This window comes from Stegostoma tigrinum, chromosome 39 (genome assembly GCF_030684315.1).
Source record: "Stegostoma tigrinum isolate sSteTig4 chromosome 39, sSteTig4.hap1, whole genome shotgun sequence".
NCBI classification, from domain to species: Eukaryota; Metazoa; Chordata; class Chondrichthyes; order Orectolobiformes; family Stegostomatidae; genus Stegostoma; species Stegostoma tigrinum.
The window spans coordinates 21,291,377-21,310,593 of record NC_081392.1 but is presented as its reverse complement, the minus strand read 5'-3'; the positions used below and the strand labels follow the sequence as shown (position 1 = coordinate 21,310,593).

General features: G+C 40.5%; 1 protein-coding gene across 3 annotated transcripts in view; it reads left to right on the top strand.

Annotated features, from left to right (window-relative positions):
* LOC125447830 (trafficking protein particle complex subunit 6b-like) overlaps positions 1-15,021 on the top strand; it is a 47,714-nt gene extending 32,693 nt beyond the window's left edge. For 2 of the 3 annotated variants that reach the window (XM_059640923.1, XM_059640922.1), the window contains one exon: positions 12,185-15,021. In XM_059640923.1, the coding sequence (XP_059496906.1) occupies positions 12,185-12,316 (132 nt within the window). In that variant the 3' untranslated portion in view covers positions 12,317-15,021. Of the gene's footprint in view, positions 1-12,181 lie in introns of all 3 variants that reach the window. The other variant, XM_059640921.1, reaches the window with a different exon arrangement.
* Positions 15,022-19,217: the final 4,196 nt, after the last annotated feature.

Sequence of the window (19,217 nt, the reverse complement as noted above, 5' to 3'; positions counted from 1 at the left end):
GGTTTTGGGTTGTAAACATCTTCATTTAAATTCTAGGGGAAACTAATGAGGTAATATTAAAACTGACAACAATAGTTCCTTCCAACAAAGGAAGACAAAGGTCAAAGTGAGCATCAGCTCCCTAGACAATGAATCTGGGGTAGGGGGAGACAGTTATGGGGACCAAGGATATGGCAGAAGAGTTGAGTAGATATTTTTCATCAGTCTTTATGTTGTAAGATACTGCAAACTTCATAGATTATGGGGCAGAATTAAGTACCATCAATATCACTAAAGAAGTACTTGTTAGACAAACTATTGGGACAAAAGGCAGATGCGTCCTCTGGCCCTGATGGTTTGCATCCTAGAATCGTAAAACAAGTTACTACAGAGATAATGGATGGGTTGGTTGTAATTTTTCAAAAATCATTGGATTAATGTGACACTTGTATTCAAAAAGGGAGGGAGGGAAGAAGTGGGTGACTATCGACCATTTAATTGAACATCTATTATTGGAAAAATATTGGAATCAATCATTAATAAGTAATAGCAGAATATTTGCTAAATCATAATCTAATCAAGCAGAGGCAGCATGACTTCATGAATGGCAAATTGTGCCTGACGAATTTATTACAGTTTTTTGACAAAGTCTCAACCAGAGTGGATTGAGGGGAACCAGTAAATATGTTGTATTTGGGTTTTGAAACGGCATCCAACAAGGTACCTCACAAAAGGTTAAGTCAAAAGATAAGAGCCCACGGTGTTGGAGGTGGTATATTGGCATGGATAGAGAATTGGCTCATGGCCAGAAAACAGTGAGTGGGGACAAGGATTTCTTTCTCAGGTCAGTAGGATCCACAGGGACCAGTGCTGGGCCCACAACTGCTTACAGTATATTATCAATGACTTGAAGAAAGGAAGTGAATGTACTGTAAGCAAATTTGCGGACAACACAAGAACAGTTGGAAAGACACGTTGTGAAATGGATACACGCAGTTTACAGAGAGGTATTGATAGGTTAAGTAAGTGGGCAAAATGTTGGTAAATGGAGTATAATGTGGGAAAATGTGAAGTTGTTCATTTTGGAGAGAGACCAAAAGTGTTACTTTAATGAAGAAAACTGCATAAAACTACATCACAAAGGGACTAGCGGGGACTTGTATACAAAGCACAGAAAGTTAGCATACAGGGACCACAGATAATCAGGAAGACTAATGGAATGTTTCCCCTCATTTCAAGGAAGCTGGAGTGTAAGAGTGAGGAAGTCTCATTGCAGCTGTACAAGGTGCTAGTGAGACCACATCTGGAGTACTGTGAGCAGTTTTGGTCCCCTTATTCAGGGAAAGTTATTATTTTATTGGCGGCAGTTCAGAGAAGGTTCACTAGGATGATCCCAGATATGGAGGGATTGTCTTTCAAACAAAGATTAAACAGGTTGGAATTCCAATCACTGGAGTTTAGAAGAATGAGAGGTGATTTCGTTGAAACATTAAGGATTCTTAAGGGGCTTGACAGAGTAAGTGCTGAGAGGATGTCTCCCCTCCCGGGAGAGCCTTGAACCAGATGGCATAGTCTCAGAATGAAGGGGAACCAATTTAAGACTGACTTGAGAAGGAATTTCTTCTCTTAGAGGATTGAGGGTCTTTGGAGCTCCTTGTTGCAGGGAGCTATGGGAATAGATCCTTGTGTATATTTACACCTGAGAGAAAATGATTCTTGACCGGCTGGGGAATAAAGGGCTACAAGGGAAAAGGCAGGAAAGAGAACATGAGGAGTATTGGATTGGCCATGACACTGTCAAATAGCAGGGCAGGGCTGAGGATCCGAACTATTTTTTTGTGAAGTTGCTATTGAAGGAGCCCTGGTGAGGTTCCTCGGATGTGAAAGATATTCTGGCACTCCAGGGGAATTATAGAGCATCCTGTCACTCAGACCAAGCAGGACTGTCCACCCCTCGTTCTCCTCATCCTATCTTGGCCCGTCAAGGCAGTCCTATCCTTCAACAATGTTCACTGCTTTCTCCTTTCCCCCTACACTCTCCATCTCCTCCACCTACTCCCCCACCCCTTTCTGCTCCCCTTCTCTTCCCCTGTTGCCCTTCTAAAATGTCATTGTCCTAGCTAGCAGCATGTCAAGAGCCCAATGCAGGGCCAATGTGAATGGGAGTGTAGAATAGAATCAGCCTTATAGAGCTCCTTCTCACAGGAGACAGAATAAGATTAATGGAGACTCTTAATAAATAAATCACACATAATTCCTTGAAAGGTAGGAATTAAATAATATTTTTAAAGAGATTTATTTAAGGTGTTTGAATGACTGGATGATGATGATACCTTTATGCCAGGATTAGAGATGAAAGATTAAAGATTAACTGAGCAAATGACAGTGTTGAGTGGAACAATAAATTCAAGCTTCGTAGAAAAATCATCAAGTCTGAAAAGCATGAAGAAGGCGGAAGCCAGCTTCAAGAAAGAGTAAACTGTGAAGATAGTCTGTCCACGAGGATTGGAAACCAGATTTAACCATCACATTTGATAGTCTATTATAAAAAATAATCTTCTCACAGGCTGCCCAAATCACAGAAATTTAGGATAACTGAAATATTTCAATTGTCCTGTTCACACAACTGTGTGATTTCATGCAATAATGTCTCCCTCTCAAATTTACCATGGAGCACCCAAGGTGACTCAACCTGATAACCCTTCACCTATAATGACCCTCAACATAGCCATCTCATGCTCCAGATGCCTCCTGCACTCTTTTGTAGCCACCATTACCTTCGGGAGCTTTACTTAAAACTGTGCTTCCACCCCGTGTTTCAGAGAACACAGGGACAACTATGAAAAGGAGGACAATCAATGCAGGACTGAGGGTATTGTTCATAAATGTGGATATACAAACTGAAGTAAATGAGCTTTTCTGATGAAGGGTCTAGGCCCGAAGCATCAGCTTTTGTGCTACTAAGATGCTGCTTGGCCTGTTGTGTTCATCCAGCTCTACACTTTGTAATCTATGTTAAATGAGCTCGTGGCACAGATTTGGAATTGGGGGGTACAAAGCTGTTGGTATCACAGAGATGTGGCTGTCATGGGATCAGGGCTGGGAACTAAATATCCAAGGTTACATGTCCTGTCAAAAGGATAGGCCAATGGGCAGAGGGGGCAGGATTACATTGTTAGGAAGAAATAAAATTAAGCCGATAGCAAGAAGTGATATCAAGTTGGAAGAATCTATGTGGGTAACCTTGAGGAACTGCAAAGAAAAATGGTTTCTGACGGGAGTTATGTACAAGCCTCTAAGCAGTAGTCAGGGTGTGGGGAAGCAAATAAATCAGGTGATACAAAAGGCATGTAAGAAAGGCACTATGACAACAATCATAGAAGATAGGTGAACTGGGAAAATCAGGGTGGTAGCAGATCTCAAGAAAGGAATTCATGGAATGTGTACCAGATTTTTTTTTGGAGCAGCTTATGGTAGAGTCCACTAGGGAACAGGCAATTCTGAATTTAATGATGTGTACTGAGGCAGAGTTGTAAGGGATCTTAAGGTGAAGGAGCCCTTAGGGAACAGAGACCATAATATGATAGAATTCATTCCGCATATTGAGAGGGAGAAGGTAGAATCAGATGTAACAGAATTACAACTGAGTGAAGATAACTGCGAAGACATGAGGGAGTAGCTGGCCAGAGTTGGTTGGAAGGGGAGCCTAGCAGGGAAGATGGTGGAGCATTCATGGTAAGAGTTTCTGGGAAGGCACAGCAAAAACTCATCCCAAACAGGAAGAAACATTTTTAGGGGAGAATAAGGTAACCATAGCTGACGGGAAATCAGGGACAGCATAAAAACCAAAGGAAAAATATAAAATGTGGTGAAGATTAGTGGGGTGTCAAAGAATTGGGAAGCCTTAAAAAACCTAGCAAAGGATCACTGAAAAAGCAATAAGGGGGAGAAGATAAAATATAAGGCTAAGCCAGCTAGTAATATAAAAGAAGATTGCAAGAGATTTTCTTTTGGATATAAATAGAAGGTAAGAGAGAGGCAAAAGTGGACATTGAACCATTGGAAAATGAGGCTGGAGAAGTAGTAATGGGAACAAAGAAATGGTGGAGGAACTGAATAGGTGCTTTACATCAGTTCTCATAGGGGAACTCACCAGCAACATACCAGAACTTAAAGAGAGTAAGGAGGTAGAGATGACTGTAGTGGCCATCACTAAGGAAAAGGTGCTGGGGAAGCAGAAAGGTCTGATGGTGGATAAATCACCTAGACCAGATGGACTACATCTCAGAGTTCGGAAGGAGATTGCTGAGGAGATTGTAGAGGCATTGGTAGTGATCTTTCAGGAAACATGGAAGCAGGAAGGGTCCCAGGGAACTGGAAAATTGTTAATATACCACCCCTATTTAAGAAGGGAGTTTGGCAGAAGACAGGAAATTATAGGCTGGTTAGCCTGATCTTGGTCATTGGTAAAATTTTAGAGACCACTGTTAAGAATGAGGTGTGGAGAACTTGCAAGTGATTTGGTAAACTTGGGCTCAGTCAGGCACAGCTTCATCAAGGGGTGGACATGCCTGACAAATCTGTTAGAATTCTTTCAAGAGGTAATGAGCAAGTTAAACAATGGAAACCCAGTGAAAATTATCTGTTTGGTGCCTCACAGGAGGCTGCTAAATAAGATAAGAGCCCATGGGTGTGAAACATAAGGTACTGGCATGGATAGAAGATTGACTGTCTGACAGAAAGTGGAGAGTGATGATAAAGGGGTCTTTTTCAGGATGGCAGCTGGTGACGAGGGGAGTTCCACAGGTGTCAGTGTTGGGAGCATAACTGTTTATGTTGTACATTAACGATCTGGACAAAGGAATTGAGGGAATTGTTGCTAAGTTTGTACTTGCCACAAAGTTAGGAGGAGGGTCAGGTAGTGTTTAGGAAGCAGGGAGATTGCAGAGGAACATTGACAGGCTGGGGAGAATGGTCAAAGACATGGCAGATGGAATACAATGTGGGAGGGTGTGAGGTTATGCACTATAATTTGAATTGATTTATTTAATGTCATGTGCATTCTGTTACAAAATGTAGTGAAAATGTTGTATAGTGTTGCCACTCTCTGGTGCCACTTTAAAACAGAAAAATAAACAAGAAAATAGAATATAATGGCAGAAAAATAAAGGAATAAAGAAATAAGAAAGAATAGAGGCATAAACTTTTTTTAAATAGGAAAAGGCTTTGGAAATCTGAAACACAATGGAACTTGAATTTTAGTTCAGGATTCTCAAAGTTAATAGGCAGATTCAGGTGGCAGTTAGGAAGGTAGCTGCAGTGTTAGTATTCATTTGAACAGGGCTAGAATACAAGAGGAGAGATGTACTGCTGAGGCTGAATAAGGGTCTGGTCAGACCACATTTGGGATACTGTGAGCAATTTTGGGCCCCACATCTAAGGAAGGCTGTGCTGAAGTTGGAGGGGGTCCAGAGGAGGTTTAAAAGAATAATCCCAACAATGAAGGTCTTGTTATGTACGGACTTTGGGTCGGTACTCAATGGAGTTTAGAAGGATGAGGGGGTGGTCTCATTGAAGCTTACAGAATATTGAGAGGCTGGATAGAATGGATGCGAAGCAGATGTTTCCACTGGCAAGCAGACACTAGGGCCCGAGTTCGCAACCTCAGATTAAAGGGACTGCACCTTAGAACTGAGGTGAGGAGGAATGTTGTCAGCCAAATGATACTGAATCTGTGGAATTCATTGTCGCAGAAAGCTGTGGAGGCCCAGTCATTGAATGTATTTAAGACAGAGATAGATATGTTCTAGATTAGTAAGGTGATCAAGGGTTATGCTGCAGCTGTACAAAACTCTGGTGCGGCCGCACTTGGAGTATTGCGTACAGTTCTGGTCACCGCATTATAAGAAGGATGTGGAAGCTTTGGAAAGGGTGCAGAGGAGATTTACTAGGATGTTGCCTGGTATGGAGGGAAGGTCTTATGAGGAAAGGCTGAGGGACTTGAGGCTGTTTTCGTTAGCGAGAAGAAGGTTGAGAGGTGACTTAATTGAGACTTATAACATAATCAGAGGGTTAGATAGGGTGGATAGGGAGAGCCGTTTTCCTAGGATGGTGACAGCGAGCATGAGGGGGCATAGCTTTAAATTGAGGGGTGAAAGATATAGGACAGATGTCAGAGGTAGTTTCTTTACTCAGAGAGTAGTAAGGGAATGGAACGCTTTGCCCGCAATGGTGGTAGATTCGCCAACTTCAGGTACATTTAAGTCGTCATTGGACAAGCATATGGACGTACATGGAATAGTGTAGGTTAGATGGGCTTGAGATCGGTATGACAGGTCGGCACAACATCGAGGGCCGAAGGGCCTGTACTCTGCTGTAATGTTCTATGTTCTCTGTTATTGAGAGAAGGCAGTAGAATGGGGTTGAGAAACATCTCAGCCATAATTTAGTAGTGGAGCAGACTTGATGGGCTGAATGGCTTAATTCTGCTCTTATATTTTATAGTCTTATACAAATTTATTCTGTAATATATAGAGGAAGAATACAACATACAAGAGGACTATCACATACAGAATATAATCTGTGCTTCCAATGCCTATAGCTAAAAATACAGCAAACTGAAACAGAGAGAATAACTGGCAGTTATCAGGAGTTACTGTGAATGAGATGTTTTGTTAATTGGTGGAAATAAACACCTCACTTGAGATTTTGTTAAAAGCCACTCTATTTTTGTAAAATTGTATTTATAACTAACAGCTATCAGCAATAGTTATCAGTGTGGTTTTATATAGCTTACAAAATCACTGGGTAATAACATGTAAACTGAGTGATTGATTTAATCTGCCTGCATCACCATGGTGCAGGGTTGTGACAGGCATTTTAAGCATCTCCTGTAGTCCAATTATGTGAAACTCAACCCAGGCTTTAACTAAACAGATTGTAACATCTGAGGGGTCAGGGCTGAATTTTCAAACCGATCACTGACTAGCAGAAACACGGGATCAGGACCAGAACCAACTCCCTTTGCGGTGATGTAACACTTTCCGATGTACTCCTGGACAGTTATAACCATGCGCCACGTATCTGGTGTACACCCTGATCTGTGTTCACCTGTACATCATCCCATCGGAACTATACATGTGTCCCCTGTGTGGCTGAATCTGTTTGTGAACTTAATTTACAGGAAGCTGGCACAGAGCTGCCTACTCTTTGGTTGGTGTGAGGGTCTAATCAGGAGTCTTTAAGTAAATTTGGCTTCTGCTACGAGGGCGGCCTTGCATGTGTCCCCAAGATGAGAGAAGGGTGCCCCATGTCCCAGGAGCACAGGAAGGCTGTCTAGGATCCAAAAGCATCTCGACATGTGGGGCACGGCTTGGCAGGGAATTGAGGATTCAAACACAGTGCAACGTTTACCCATTGTCTGTTTAAACAGGATAGGCTACAGAGTAAAACGTGCTGGAAAATTGGCCTGATTCAGTTTTACCCGGTATGTTTACTGGCACCATTCAGAAAGAATCAATTCTAAAGCCTCTTCAAGTCTCTGCTCTGGCTTGTGGATTAACACATTGAAAGCTTAATTCCAATGTGGATGAAGGAACAGTAGGAGGAAGGAAGAAAGCCAGTCAGTGATCACTTCCTCTGTGAAAAAGGTTCTTAGTGATATGCTGCTTTGCAAAATGTGTCAGTGCATTATTCTGAGTAAATCATCATCTTCAGTTTTCAGATGTGTAGCATTACCAAAACTGGCAGAAACAGTAAAAGGAGCCTCTGCATCAATCCGGGAGATGTTCAGATGGTGACCTTTCCAATTTGGGATAACTCGGACTGACTGTTTTATTTCCCTCATGGTACATGGCGGTTTCAGATGTTTGCCAAGAAACACAAAGCTGCCCCAACACAACGTTATGTCTCCAACCTTGCCATGTTGGGCTTCTAGGAAATGACAAGAAGTAAAGGTAGTTAATCCTGTGGAGCAGGATTCAGTGTCAGACTCTCACATCCCAAACGTCCCAACACAGAGCTTTTCAGAACGTGAGTCAGAATTCACAGCCGCAATGATGTTTCAACTTTAGCTGAATGTGGAGAACTGTGACGTGGTGTTACTTGTTAGCCTAAACCCCTCATCTAAAACACTGGGTGTCCCATTAGTTTTGGGTCTCACTCTGATAACAACTAACTTGTTGTTCATTGTTGGATTTTGTCTGTTCTGTTTACCCCAAAAGTCCCTTTGCAAAGTTTTTCTTTCACCATCAGTGAACATGACTATGTCAGCCATGGCTTATAGGGTTTCACTTCTCAGAGAGAAAGTCCTAGATTTAAACTTTGGCTGACTGTTTAATTGCAGTATTGAGAGAGCACCCACTACCAAAATTGGCTGCCTTTTGGACAAAGCATTAAATTGCAGGCCCACATGCCCTCTCTATAGCTGACCTCCCTTCAAATGTCCTGGCCAGTTCTTTAGTCAAAATCAGAAAAAGAAAATCTGGCCATGAACATGGTAACTGGCTGTGGGATCTCACTGTGCATAAGTTGGCCACTGCATTTCCTGCAAGCAAACACAGCAAAAAGATAGTTCACAGTGTGCATGACCCTGTGAAGTACTTTCATGACATTATGAATTTTCCCCAGACCTCAGATAAATTTGTCATTTTTTTAGGAAGCTCAAATGCAGCTGTCACCCAGTGCTGAGATCATTCTGTTTTCAATGTGAGTGCAAAATGAGGTGGGGAAACTGTACCTTGTTGCTTCTGTCTGTACCCTGGGGTCAACAAAATCAATTGTGGCCCCAAGACTTCCCAGTCACCAGGACAATGGGCATAGGGAGCGCGACTGTGCTCTAAGCTTCTCAACGAGGGATAAAATCCACCCTCAGTATCACACAGAACATGCCCCCTCTCTCTCCCCAGGATCCTCCCCAGGCAACAGCCCCCAAAGCAGGGAGAGACAGTCAAACTGTGGGATTGGTCGCTGTGGCAACAAGCAGGTGACCAACCTTTCCTCATCTCTATCAGTGGAATTTTTATATCTGTTATTTAAAGGCTGTGATTAAAATCTGTGAAATTACACAAGAGATAGATTTCTGTCTCAGATGCAGCAGCAGGCCCTTGGCTGCAGGGAGAATGTAAAACAGTCTGAGGTGGTGACAGGAATGGAAGCTGGAAATCTACACCAAGTCATTAAAATCTGGAGATTCAGTTCTAACAAACCCCAGTTAAGCTTTTACTTTATGTTTTCACTGTGTAAGGAAGAAGATCTCATTTATAGTCTTTCATCAGATCTGCTGGAAACAGTGTTTTATAAGCAATTAATCACCTCGAGACACAGTAAGGAATGCATCATGGTAGCCATTTTGAGAAAAACGGTTGCACCTAATTAGTAATTTGTTGCTGTTTGGGGCAGAACATTTAACAGGAAACCTCCTTGTTTTTTTTTCTGAATATCCTCCAGGCAATTTATCTCTAAAGATTGAAATGTAGAGAAGTGATTGAAAGTAAAACCATGCATTTGCAATTTTAACTCATTCCAATTGATTTTATAGCATCTTTACAACCAAGTGATTGAGTCAGATTCACCCATCCTGCAAGCTCCTGATTCTATTAAAGATTTGACAAACAAACAAGGATTACAACAAGTTCACTGATTTTATTAGAATTTCTCACTGCATTTATCAACACTGTTATCCAGTTAGGGGTCTAACCTGCTGTAAATATTTTGGGTTGTTCGCGTTCATACTATAATGTTCGCAAACACATACTCTTCAAAGAGAATTATGTTTTTTGAACACAGGCATTTTGTCTACACAAACTCCATAGTATATATACCTCCTGGGATGGCAGGGCTGATGTATGAAGAGAGGCTGGATCAGCTTGGATTGTATGACTGTATTCACTGGAGATTAGGAGAATGTTGTTGGAGGATTTCCCAGCAGCCTGTAAAATTCTAACAGGACTAGTCAGGGGAAATGCAGGAAAGATGCTCCTGGTGGCAAGATGTCCAGAAGTAAATCATTTAGGACTGAGCTGAGGAGAAATGTCTTCACCCAGAGTCAGGTGAACCTGTGGAATTCTCTGCCACAGACCGTGGTTAAAATCAAAACATTGAATGTTTTCATGAAGAAGTTAAATATCGTTCTTAGAGCTAACGGAATCAAAGATTATGGAGAGAAAGTGGGAACAAGGTACTGGTTTGGATCATCATCTGTGATCAAATTCAATGGTGGAGCTGAATGGCCCACTCTGGTTCCTATATTCCTAATTGCTCTTGTGCCCATTTCTGATAAAGTGATCAATACTCACCAAGTTTGTCTCCACTGATGTTGTATATTTTTCACTTCCGAAGTGCCCATGACCTTTCCACCATATGCCTGGATGGGGACAGCTCCACCAACACACAAGAAGCTTGACACTATCCAGGATAAAGCAGCCCACTTGATTAGCACTGCATCCACAAACATCCACTCCTTCCACCACCGACACTCAGTAGCAGAAATGTGCTCTATCTATAAGATGCACTGCAAAAAGTCACCAAAGATCCTCAGACAGCATCTTCCAAACTCATGACCACTTCCATCTTGATGGACAAAGGCAACAGATATATAGGAACCCAGAAAGTTCCCCTCCATCCACTCACCATCTTGACATGGAAAAATATTGCCATTCCTTCACCGTCACTGTCAAAATCCTCAACTTCCCTTCCCAATGGCATTGTGGGTCAACCTACATCACATGGACTACAGCAGTTCAAGAAGGCAGCTCACCCCCACCTTCTCATGGGTAACTAAGGACAGGAAATAAGTGCTGGTCAGCAAGCGACGCCCACATCTCACAAACTAATTAAGAAGTATTATGTTACGATGTTCAGTCTGCACCAGTGATACTCACCCTGCACATCTCCAACTCATGCACACTCAGGCACAGCAACATCTGGCTGTGCCCAGGCTTTCAACCAATGCCCTTGTTACTCACTTACTGACGGTCACCTTTTCAGACTAAGGAACAGGCTAAATCCCATGAATCATGTTTATTATAAAGTTAAAAATTAAGCAGCCACTGGAAGTTAGAACAGCACATTTCTTAAACTTGGAACGTAAAACTAAATGTTCTTACCTGACTGAATAACTTTGAATTAGATTAAGGATCTGAATCATAATCTTTTTGTGAAGGTTATTCATTGTACACGCTGACATATCTTCACTGCCACATCACAAGAACTGCTGAATCAGCTAAATGCAGCAGAATTTATTTCCTTGCTTGAATATGGAGCTGTCAATCTATTGTGCTGTGAGATGTCTGCTACAGAAACTGATTACTTAGATTTATAGTTTGCAGACAGCTGGCATTTGAGAGTGGTCTTTACTATGTGCTAAATTCAGGGAATATTTTCTATGCTACAACAGTGACTACACTTCAACAGTACTCAATTAGCTGTAAAATGCTTTGGGAAGTTCTGCAGTCAAAAAAGGCACTATTGAAATGCAGGTTTTTCTTTTGCAATTTGTAGTCAACAGCCAAATTTGCAAGGAGGTCAGGTGATAAGAGTTTGGAACAAGCTTGCTTCTCTTGTAGAGCAACCCCAGAGTAGTGGGGAAATTCCACAAAATAAGCCTTTCTGTGATGATGTCCTGAGGGTGTACAGAACCCCTGAAAATGTTATTAGAGTGAAAATAGTTTCTTGGTACATTTAGTAAATGTTCCCACTTTGTGTTTGGATGAAGGCACAAGAGTGTAAATGCTCGAATGAGAAATGTGAAAGTATTTTCTGTAATGTCTTATCTAAATGTTTTTCTAATGTACACATTGACAACTATGACTAAAATATATTTTTGCAAAACAAATCACAAGAGCAGAAGGAAATGAAAAATGACCTGCTCTCAGCAAAAGTTAAGACCAAGGACCTCTTAACAAGATTTATTGTTCCAATTTAAACATGCTGAATGTACAGTGACTAGCTTTAGACCCATTTGTTTATTCATTCCCACCTTTAGTCTGGTACAAGATGTGAGCATATGTTGTATTTTCCTCTCTGTTAGCAGGTGTAATTGAAGTTAGTTCAATAATAGATGTTGCAGTTGACACTGTGTTAATCTTACCCAGTGCAGTGTACAATATCTCTCAACGTGGAACATCTATTCCAAACCCCACCTCAAGATTCAGTACGTGAAAGAAGTTGGATTTGTGATTTATTACACCTTCCTCCTTTCCAGCAGATGCATCTCAGACAAGCTGGTTCCCCCAGCTCGACACCAGCTTCTGAAGGAGATGGCGAAACGGGTAACCTTTGGCCTGATGTTGCCAGCAGAGCCTGCATTCCATGGATGAAGAAAGTAAAAGCACATTAAGCCTTCATTTGTTGAAAGGTTTTAAATTTGTACCAGAGAGAGAGCTTCTTGCAGACTGTTTGGAGTGCATTGAAGACTTAAAAGTTGTGGTAAGTGTCAGGCTCCATCCAGAGGTCTGATGGATCTCTGAGGCAGGAGAAGGGAAGGCATCTCAGGTTATGATGGGAATGCCTGGACAACAGAATATTTCCAAACACGATAACAGTGGTAATCCAATAATGTTTCATTGGCTGTGATCATATCGATTATAAACAATTTTTAGCATGTGACATAAGCAAGTTCTATATTAATAATGTCAATTAAGCATTAAGTGAAATGTTTAAAATTTAACTGTAATTTATTAAGCCCAATTATTATTGGGTGTGGAGGAGATGGTGGTTGGATGGAAAATTGGAAACCCTTAGATACCTTTCTCCCAGACCCAAATGAACTTATGTTTTAGAAGGAAATAATTTAACTGGGCTTTCTTCACTTATCAAGGAGTGAATTTATTAATCACTAGACATGAGATGAAATACAAATAATGCAAAAACGTACAGATTAAAAATACGAGGTAGGTCCAAAAAGATCAAAATTAAAGAGGGGTTATACAGCTCAGTCTCTGAATCGTTTATGCCAGTTGCATGTTATAGTATATGTCACCAGTAGCATTGACTGCAGTAGCTGAACAGACATTTTCAGAAATCCCAGATCTCCCATTGTGTTTCAGTGCTGAGGAAGGGTGGGAAGGATCGGGGTTCATGGGGGCTGGGGGATGCTGGGGGAATTAGAAATATTGTCAAAATGAGAGCAGAATGTTCAGAGGAATAGAATGGGAACTGTCAATTTTGAAATGACCACAGCCAATAAGAGGTATACTGAAGGGGTTAAAGGGTGAACCTAGCTCTGACACATGCTCTGGGTTTGCTGACAGGTTTGGGATAATTTGGGAATTAACATGATACTTTGGTATAGAGCTGGAAATTTAATAAAGTTTCTGTAAAAGCTGCACCTCCACTGAAATCGGGGTCATCTAGGGATCACAGGATGAAATTGTTTTGCAATTGTTCTGTTCTAATCTTTTAAAAAAGCCTCTAAAAGGGAATGGAGTCATTGTAAAGAAATATTGAACATGGATTGCTGGTTCAGTTCATATAGACATGATGTCATGCAGAAGAGAGAATTCACCTCCCTTATTTATACAAACCCTATTCGGTTACAGTTGCTGAGTAATTGTTATATATTAATAGCTTAAGAATGGTAGCTATATTGGTATTCACTAATAGTGTGTAATCATTGTTTTTGTAGCAAAACAAAATAATAGCATCAGGTTAACTTGTTCTGACCAGACCCTGGGTGAGATTCTCCACTTTGTTTTCGTTCTGGATAGGATACTCCAAGCCCCCAGGTGAGGAGGGTTGGATTCGCTCCTCCTCTTTATTCACCCATGTCCTTGAAAGGTTGCAGTAAGGTTAATTTGAAAAGGTCCCTTCCCTTGTAAATACCTTTCCCCCAGACCCAAATGAACTTAGATTTTAAAAGGAATCAATTGAACCAGGCTTTCTTCAATGATCAAAGTGTGAACTTATTAATTACTACACGAAAGATGAAATACTCCAAAAAGATAAAAATTAAAGATGATTTAAACAGATCAGGCTCTGAATTGTTCATGCTAGATGAATGTTATAGTATGTTACCAGTAGGATTGACTTCAATAGTTGAACAGTCTGTTTCATGGCCCTTAGTTTTGCAAGTTGAAATTCAGTTGTTCTGATTCCTTTTGACTGTGATTGCATTCTATCATTACAGTGTGATAGAGTTCTTCTGTTGCCTTGTTTCCTTTCATCCTTTCATTAATGAGCTGACACCTAGCACTCCAAGTCAGAGTCTATTTACTTACACACAGAGATGACTAGGAGATCTTCTTTGATGGTGACCTTCACAGCACAGTAATGCTGGATTATATGAGGAAGTTCAGTTCCACTAGCACCCTCCAGCAGAGTTGAAACAGGCTTTTCAACCTCTGTCCTTGTGTATTCTGTAAAGATAAAAGCATAAAATGTGTCTGCAGTTTGGGACATAATCCGCAGGGAATGGCTTGATGTGAAGCAGAGGTTGGTCAGACCCTCATTCTCTTTATAGTCACAAAAGATCATAATCCAGTCAGTTCTGACTTGCCTCTCTGCCTCCATTAATCTCTCTCTCTGTCTTTCTATCTCTCTCTCTCTTTCTCTCTCTCTCTCTCTCTCTCTCTTTAGTCAACCACTTAATTTACATCCACACTTAGTTTTGGCTGTATCAGCCATCTTAGAAAAAGCACACTTTGGAATGTGAAGGTAAAAAAAAGTCTGCAGTACTTTGAAGTTCTGACTCATGGCTATGACATTTTTAGTGTGCATAATATTTGGCAGTAACATCAATAGTAACATTAAAATACGGGAACAGTGGTCGAAGTAAATGTTGCAATATTGTCACAAAGAGGATGGTCAAATGAAAGGAAATCCCTGATAATCACTTTATAAGCAACAAGTAACAAATTATTTATCTAACTCTAACAGTGAACAAATTAACAGAACTACTAATAAGTCAAAGAATTCCCCCTCAACTGTTAACTATTACCAAATAAAACAAAATTTGAATGGCATACTGTTCCAGTAAATACAAGTCTCACCTGTATAAACCAATGTAATAAGAAAAAAAAATAAACTTTGTTTCTCAAAATTGCAGCCAAGTGTTCTGGAATGTTCTTTGCCTTCTCTGCTGTTTTCCATTCAGGAACACCTTTCTTAGTCAAACTCTTGTGTCAGGAATATTAGCTAAGAATGCTGTAAGGTAAGACAAAGTTCAACCACATCCTTATGTAATCCCAGCCAATGGAAATGCTTTTGTATCTTGGCCTGAGCCCAACTCACTGCTCGATGACCTCCTGCAGGTAATTTGTGTGCTATCCGCAATACTTCCTCTCTGTATTCTATCAGCAACACAACCTGGTGAACATCTGCCCATTTTATCCTTAAGGTAATAACATGCTGGAATACACCCTTTTCCAAGCAGGCTTTATGATAGAATCTTTTGTTGTCTCATCTTTTTGTTGTAACTCTGTTAGAATTTCAGAACTAAAGACCTCTGCCTGATCCTCTACCTGCTTAGGTTTTTCCTTTTCCATCTCATCAAACAGGGTATCAGCAAACTGGACCAAAAACTCCCTCTCTGATGAAGGGTCTAGGCCTGAAACGTCAGCTTTTGTGCTCCTGAGATGCTGCTTGGCCTGCTGTGTTCATCCAGCCTCACATTTTATTATCTCCTTCGTCTTTCTCTTTGGTTTTCCCTTCTTGCTTTAAGTTACGACTATGGGATCTTGTCACCACACAGTCCAGAAACATTCCAGGGTATTTTCCTTTTAACTCCAGCAGAATAATCTTTCTAGGATCCTCATATGTCTTTTCAATCCTTAATACTCTCACCCATCTATTGAAGTTATTATGTTTAGTTCTTTCAAAGTTGATATAAGCCTGAGCTGGATCCTTTCTTACATTTCTGAACTGTTACCTATATGGTCCTGGTACCACTTTGTAGGCACTCAAAATAGCCTGTTTTATGTCTTCATATTCCCCTGACACCTCCTCTGACAGCGCTGCTAACACCTCACTGGCCCTGACTACCAACTTGGTCTGAACTAACATTAACCACACAGTCTGTGACCAGTTCATCTGCTTAGCCAATTTCTGAAAGGAAAGGAAAAAGCCTTCTACATCTTTATCATTGACTTTTGGTAATGTTTGGACATATTTGCATGTATCCCTACCAGGCCTTTGGTTATGATGGGTCTGCTCATTATCACTCTCCTCCTCACTAAGCCTACCTTGTACCTTCATTTCCATCATTTTAAGTTGGCTATCCTGTTTAATTTGCAACTTCTGAAGTTCAAACTCTCTCAGCTTCTCTTTTTGTCTTCCCTCTGCTTATAACTATAAATCAAGCGATTCCATTTGCAGTTCAAGCTGCATCATCTGTAATTGAATTCTAGCCATTTCCAAAGATTCTGATGGTATTTCCAGAAAATTTACACATCAAGCTATTGCTGTAATTACCCCTTTTCTCACAGACAGAAGCTACCCCATCTCCAGCCTGTTTACCAGTTCCTGGAGCTTTTTCTTGCTCACGTTTTGTAAAACCCCCAAAGTCACTTCTTTCATCTCTGGCAAACTCTTGGTGACTGAAAAAGCTATTACCTCACTTTTGATTTAACCAACAATAAACAGTCAAAAATAAACAGATTTTCACTTCTCACATAAGTTTTATTTAAAGATTCAGGACAATAATCCCCAAGCCTGTTTGAATCTGCAGGAACTTTTGCACCCCAAATCTGTTCAAATCTGTCCAAATTCATTCAGATCCACCTAGATCCAATCTGATCTCATATATGAACCAGCCAGATCACGGACTGGAATCTGTAACAGACGGGAGATTAAATGAAAGAAACCCCTGATACTCATTCAATAAGCAACAACTAACAATTTATTTATCTAACTGTGACAGTGAACAAATTAACAGAACTACTAATGAACTGAACAATTCCCCTCTTCGGCACTAATTATTCCTGAATAAAACAAAATTCTAATGACATTCTTTTCTAATAAATAGAAGTCCCACTTTCTTAAACTAAAGTAATAAGAAAACAATAAATTAAGATGTAATGTCTTGAAATTACAGCCGGGATAGGTCTTCTGGAATGTTCTTTGCCTTCTCCACTGTTTTCCATTCCATAATGTCTTTCTCTGGCGAATTCTTACTTCAAGAATATTAGTTAAGAGGTCTGTCGAACCATTATTTAGATGGTGTTTTGACTGAGAGCTTAGAGATTTATGTGTGAGCCAGAGAATTTCTCTTCAACGATCAATTTGCTCTCATCCTGATTTTCAAATGCCCTCTTCTTTTATACCTTGGATGACCTTTAAATTTCTTAGATAAGATTGGTTCTAGGCTGTCAATATCATCAGAGTTAAATTTAATTGGGTTTCAGTATCTAGGACCTGGTTTAAATTAATTTGCCAAATTCAAAGACCTGTTGTCTTGGTAAAAATGCTGCTTTGCCTGATAACAGTATCACCTTTCGATATAATGCTTCAATTTCAAAAACTCTTGATGCATTTGCTGCTTCTTGCAGACAGTTCTTTTAAATCTATAAACCTTGAAAAAAATCATCTCTTAGAGGGACTATGCACTCTTACCCCTAACATTTCACAAAGTAATCCTAATGTCCTTCCTTCCAATTCACAAATCCCGCATCCAACGTCGTAACAATATTACTAAATGAAGTAGCAGTTGAAGTAATAGCACAGTTTCAGTAGGAAATGTGATTTACAGTCTATAGTGCTGCAGCACAGAGGCAGGCCCTTCAGCCCAAACTGGTCCACACCAACCAAACTGTCCACCTACACTAACCCCATTTCCCTGCACTTAGCCCATATCCTTCCAAACCTTTCCTGTAGAGCATAGAAAAGTACAGCGCAGTGCAGGCCCTTCGGCCCACGATGTTGTGCCGTGGAATAATCCTAATCCAAAAATAAAATAACCTAACCTACGTTCCCCTCAATTCACTGCTGTCCATGTGCATGTCCAGCAGTTGCTTAAATGTCACTAATGACTCCGCTTCTACGACTACTACAGGCAAACTATTCCATGCGCTCACAACTCTCTGGGTGAAGAACCTACAGTGTATTTTTCTATCAGTGTATTTTTTCAAAAGCCTTCTAAATGTTGTTGATGTACCCGTCTCAACCACTTCCGCCAGCAGCTCATTCCATGTGCTACCACCCTCTGTGTAACAAAGTTGCCCCTCAGGTTCCCATGTATTCTTTCCCCTCTTACCTTAAACTGATGCCCTCTAGTCCTCAATTCTCCAGCCCTGGGAAATAAACTGAGTGCTTTCACCCTTTCCCTGCCTCTCATTATCTTATACACAGCTATAAGAACCCCCCGCCGCCTCAGACTCCTACGCTGTAAAGGGAAAGTCCTAGCTTGTCCAACCTCTCCCTGTAACTCAGCCAATTTGAATTTAATTTATTACATTTGGACAATCAGATTTAAAAATAAAAATGTAGGAATAGATTTTTTATTTGATTCAGTGAGAGCAATAAAAGTTGTTGTCTGTTAACCTCGGTAATATAATATTTACAGAATAAAACATAATAAATACAGCCTCCATCACTTTCCACATAATTTCAGACATTAAACAGTGCTGCTGCCTAAATAGCGATCACTTTTATTAAACTGACTCTAAATTCACCTTTATCTCACTCTGACAAGTGTAGTCATGTCAATCACATCATTAAACAACTAGGAATCGACAACATCATTACTGTTTGAGAAAAAGCTGTCAATCAAAGACAGTCTGAGAGGACGTTATGTTCTCTGTGCAATGATATTCTACTCAAGGAGGAGCTAAGTAATTTTCACTCCTTTATGCTAATGTGCATTGTGGCCTTTGTCTATTTATTTATTTGATTCAAAGGGAATGAAATTGATATTTTGTTCCTTGATCACCATTATTTTGCTAGTTAATGTTTAATACCTTTTTAACACAAGGCTGGAGGACCAACAAGTGAGGAATAGAAACATAGTACAAATAGGGTAGGGTAGATCAGCGACCAATGTCTATAGTGCACAATTCCACAGCCATCAAAAAAGCTTGGGGAGAAGATTGATAAATCAAATGATGTTAATGTTTTAGTGATGCCAAAATTGGACTTCCAAAGTGATAGGCATAAGAATACCTGTCACTAGGCCAAACACCGTCGTCCAGTTCAGATCGTTGGAATGCATGTCAGGAAAGGCAAATGATCATGGTTGCATAAGATTGGAGCTAAATACATAGCTCTGCTTTGTTTAACATTGCAGGCTGGAACTTTGGAAATAAAGT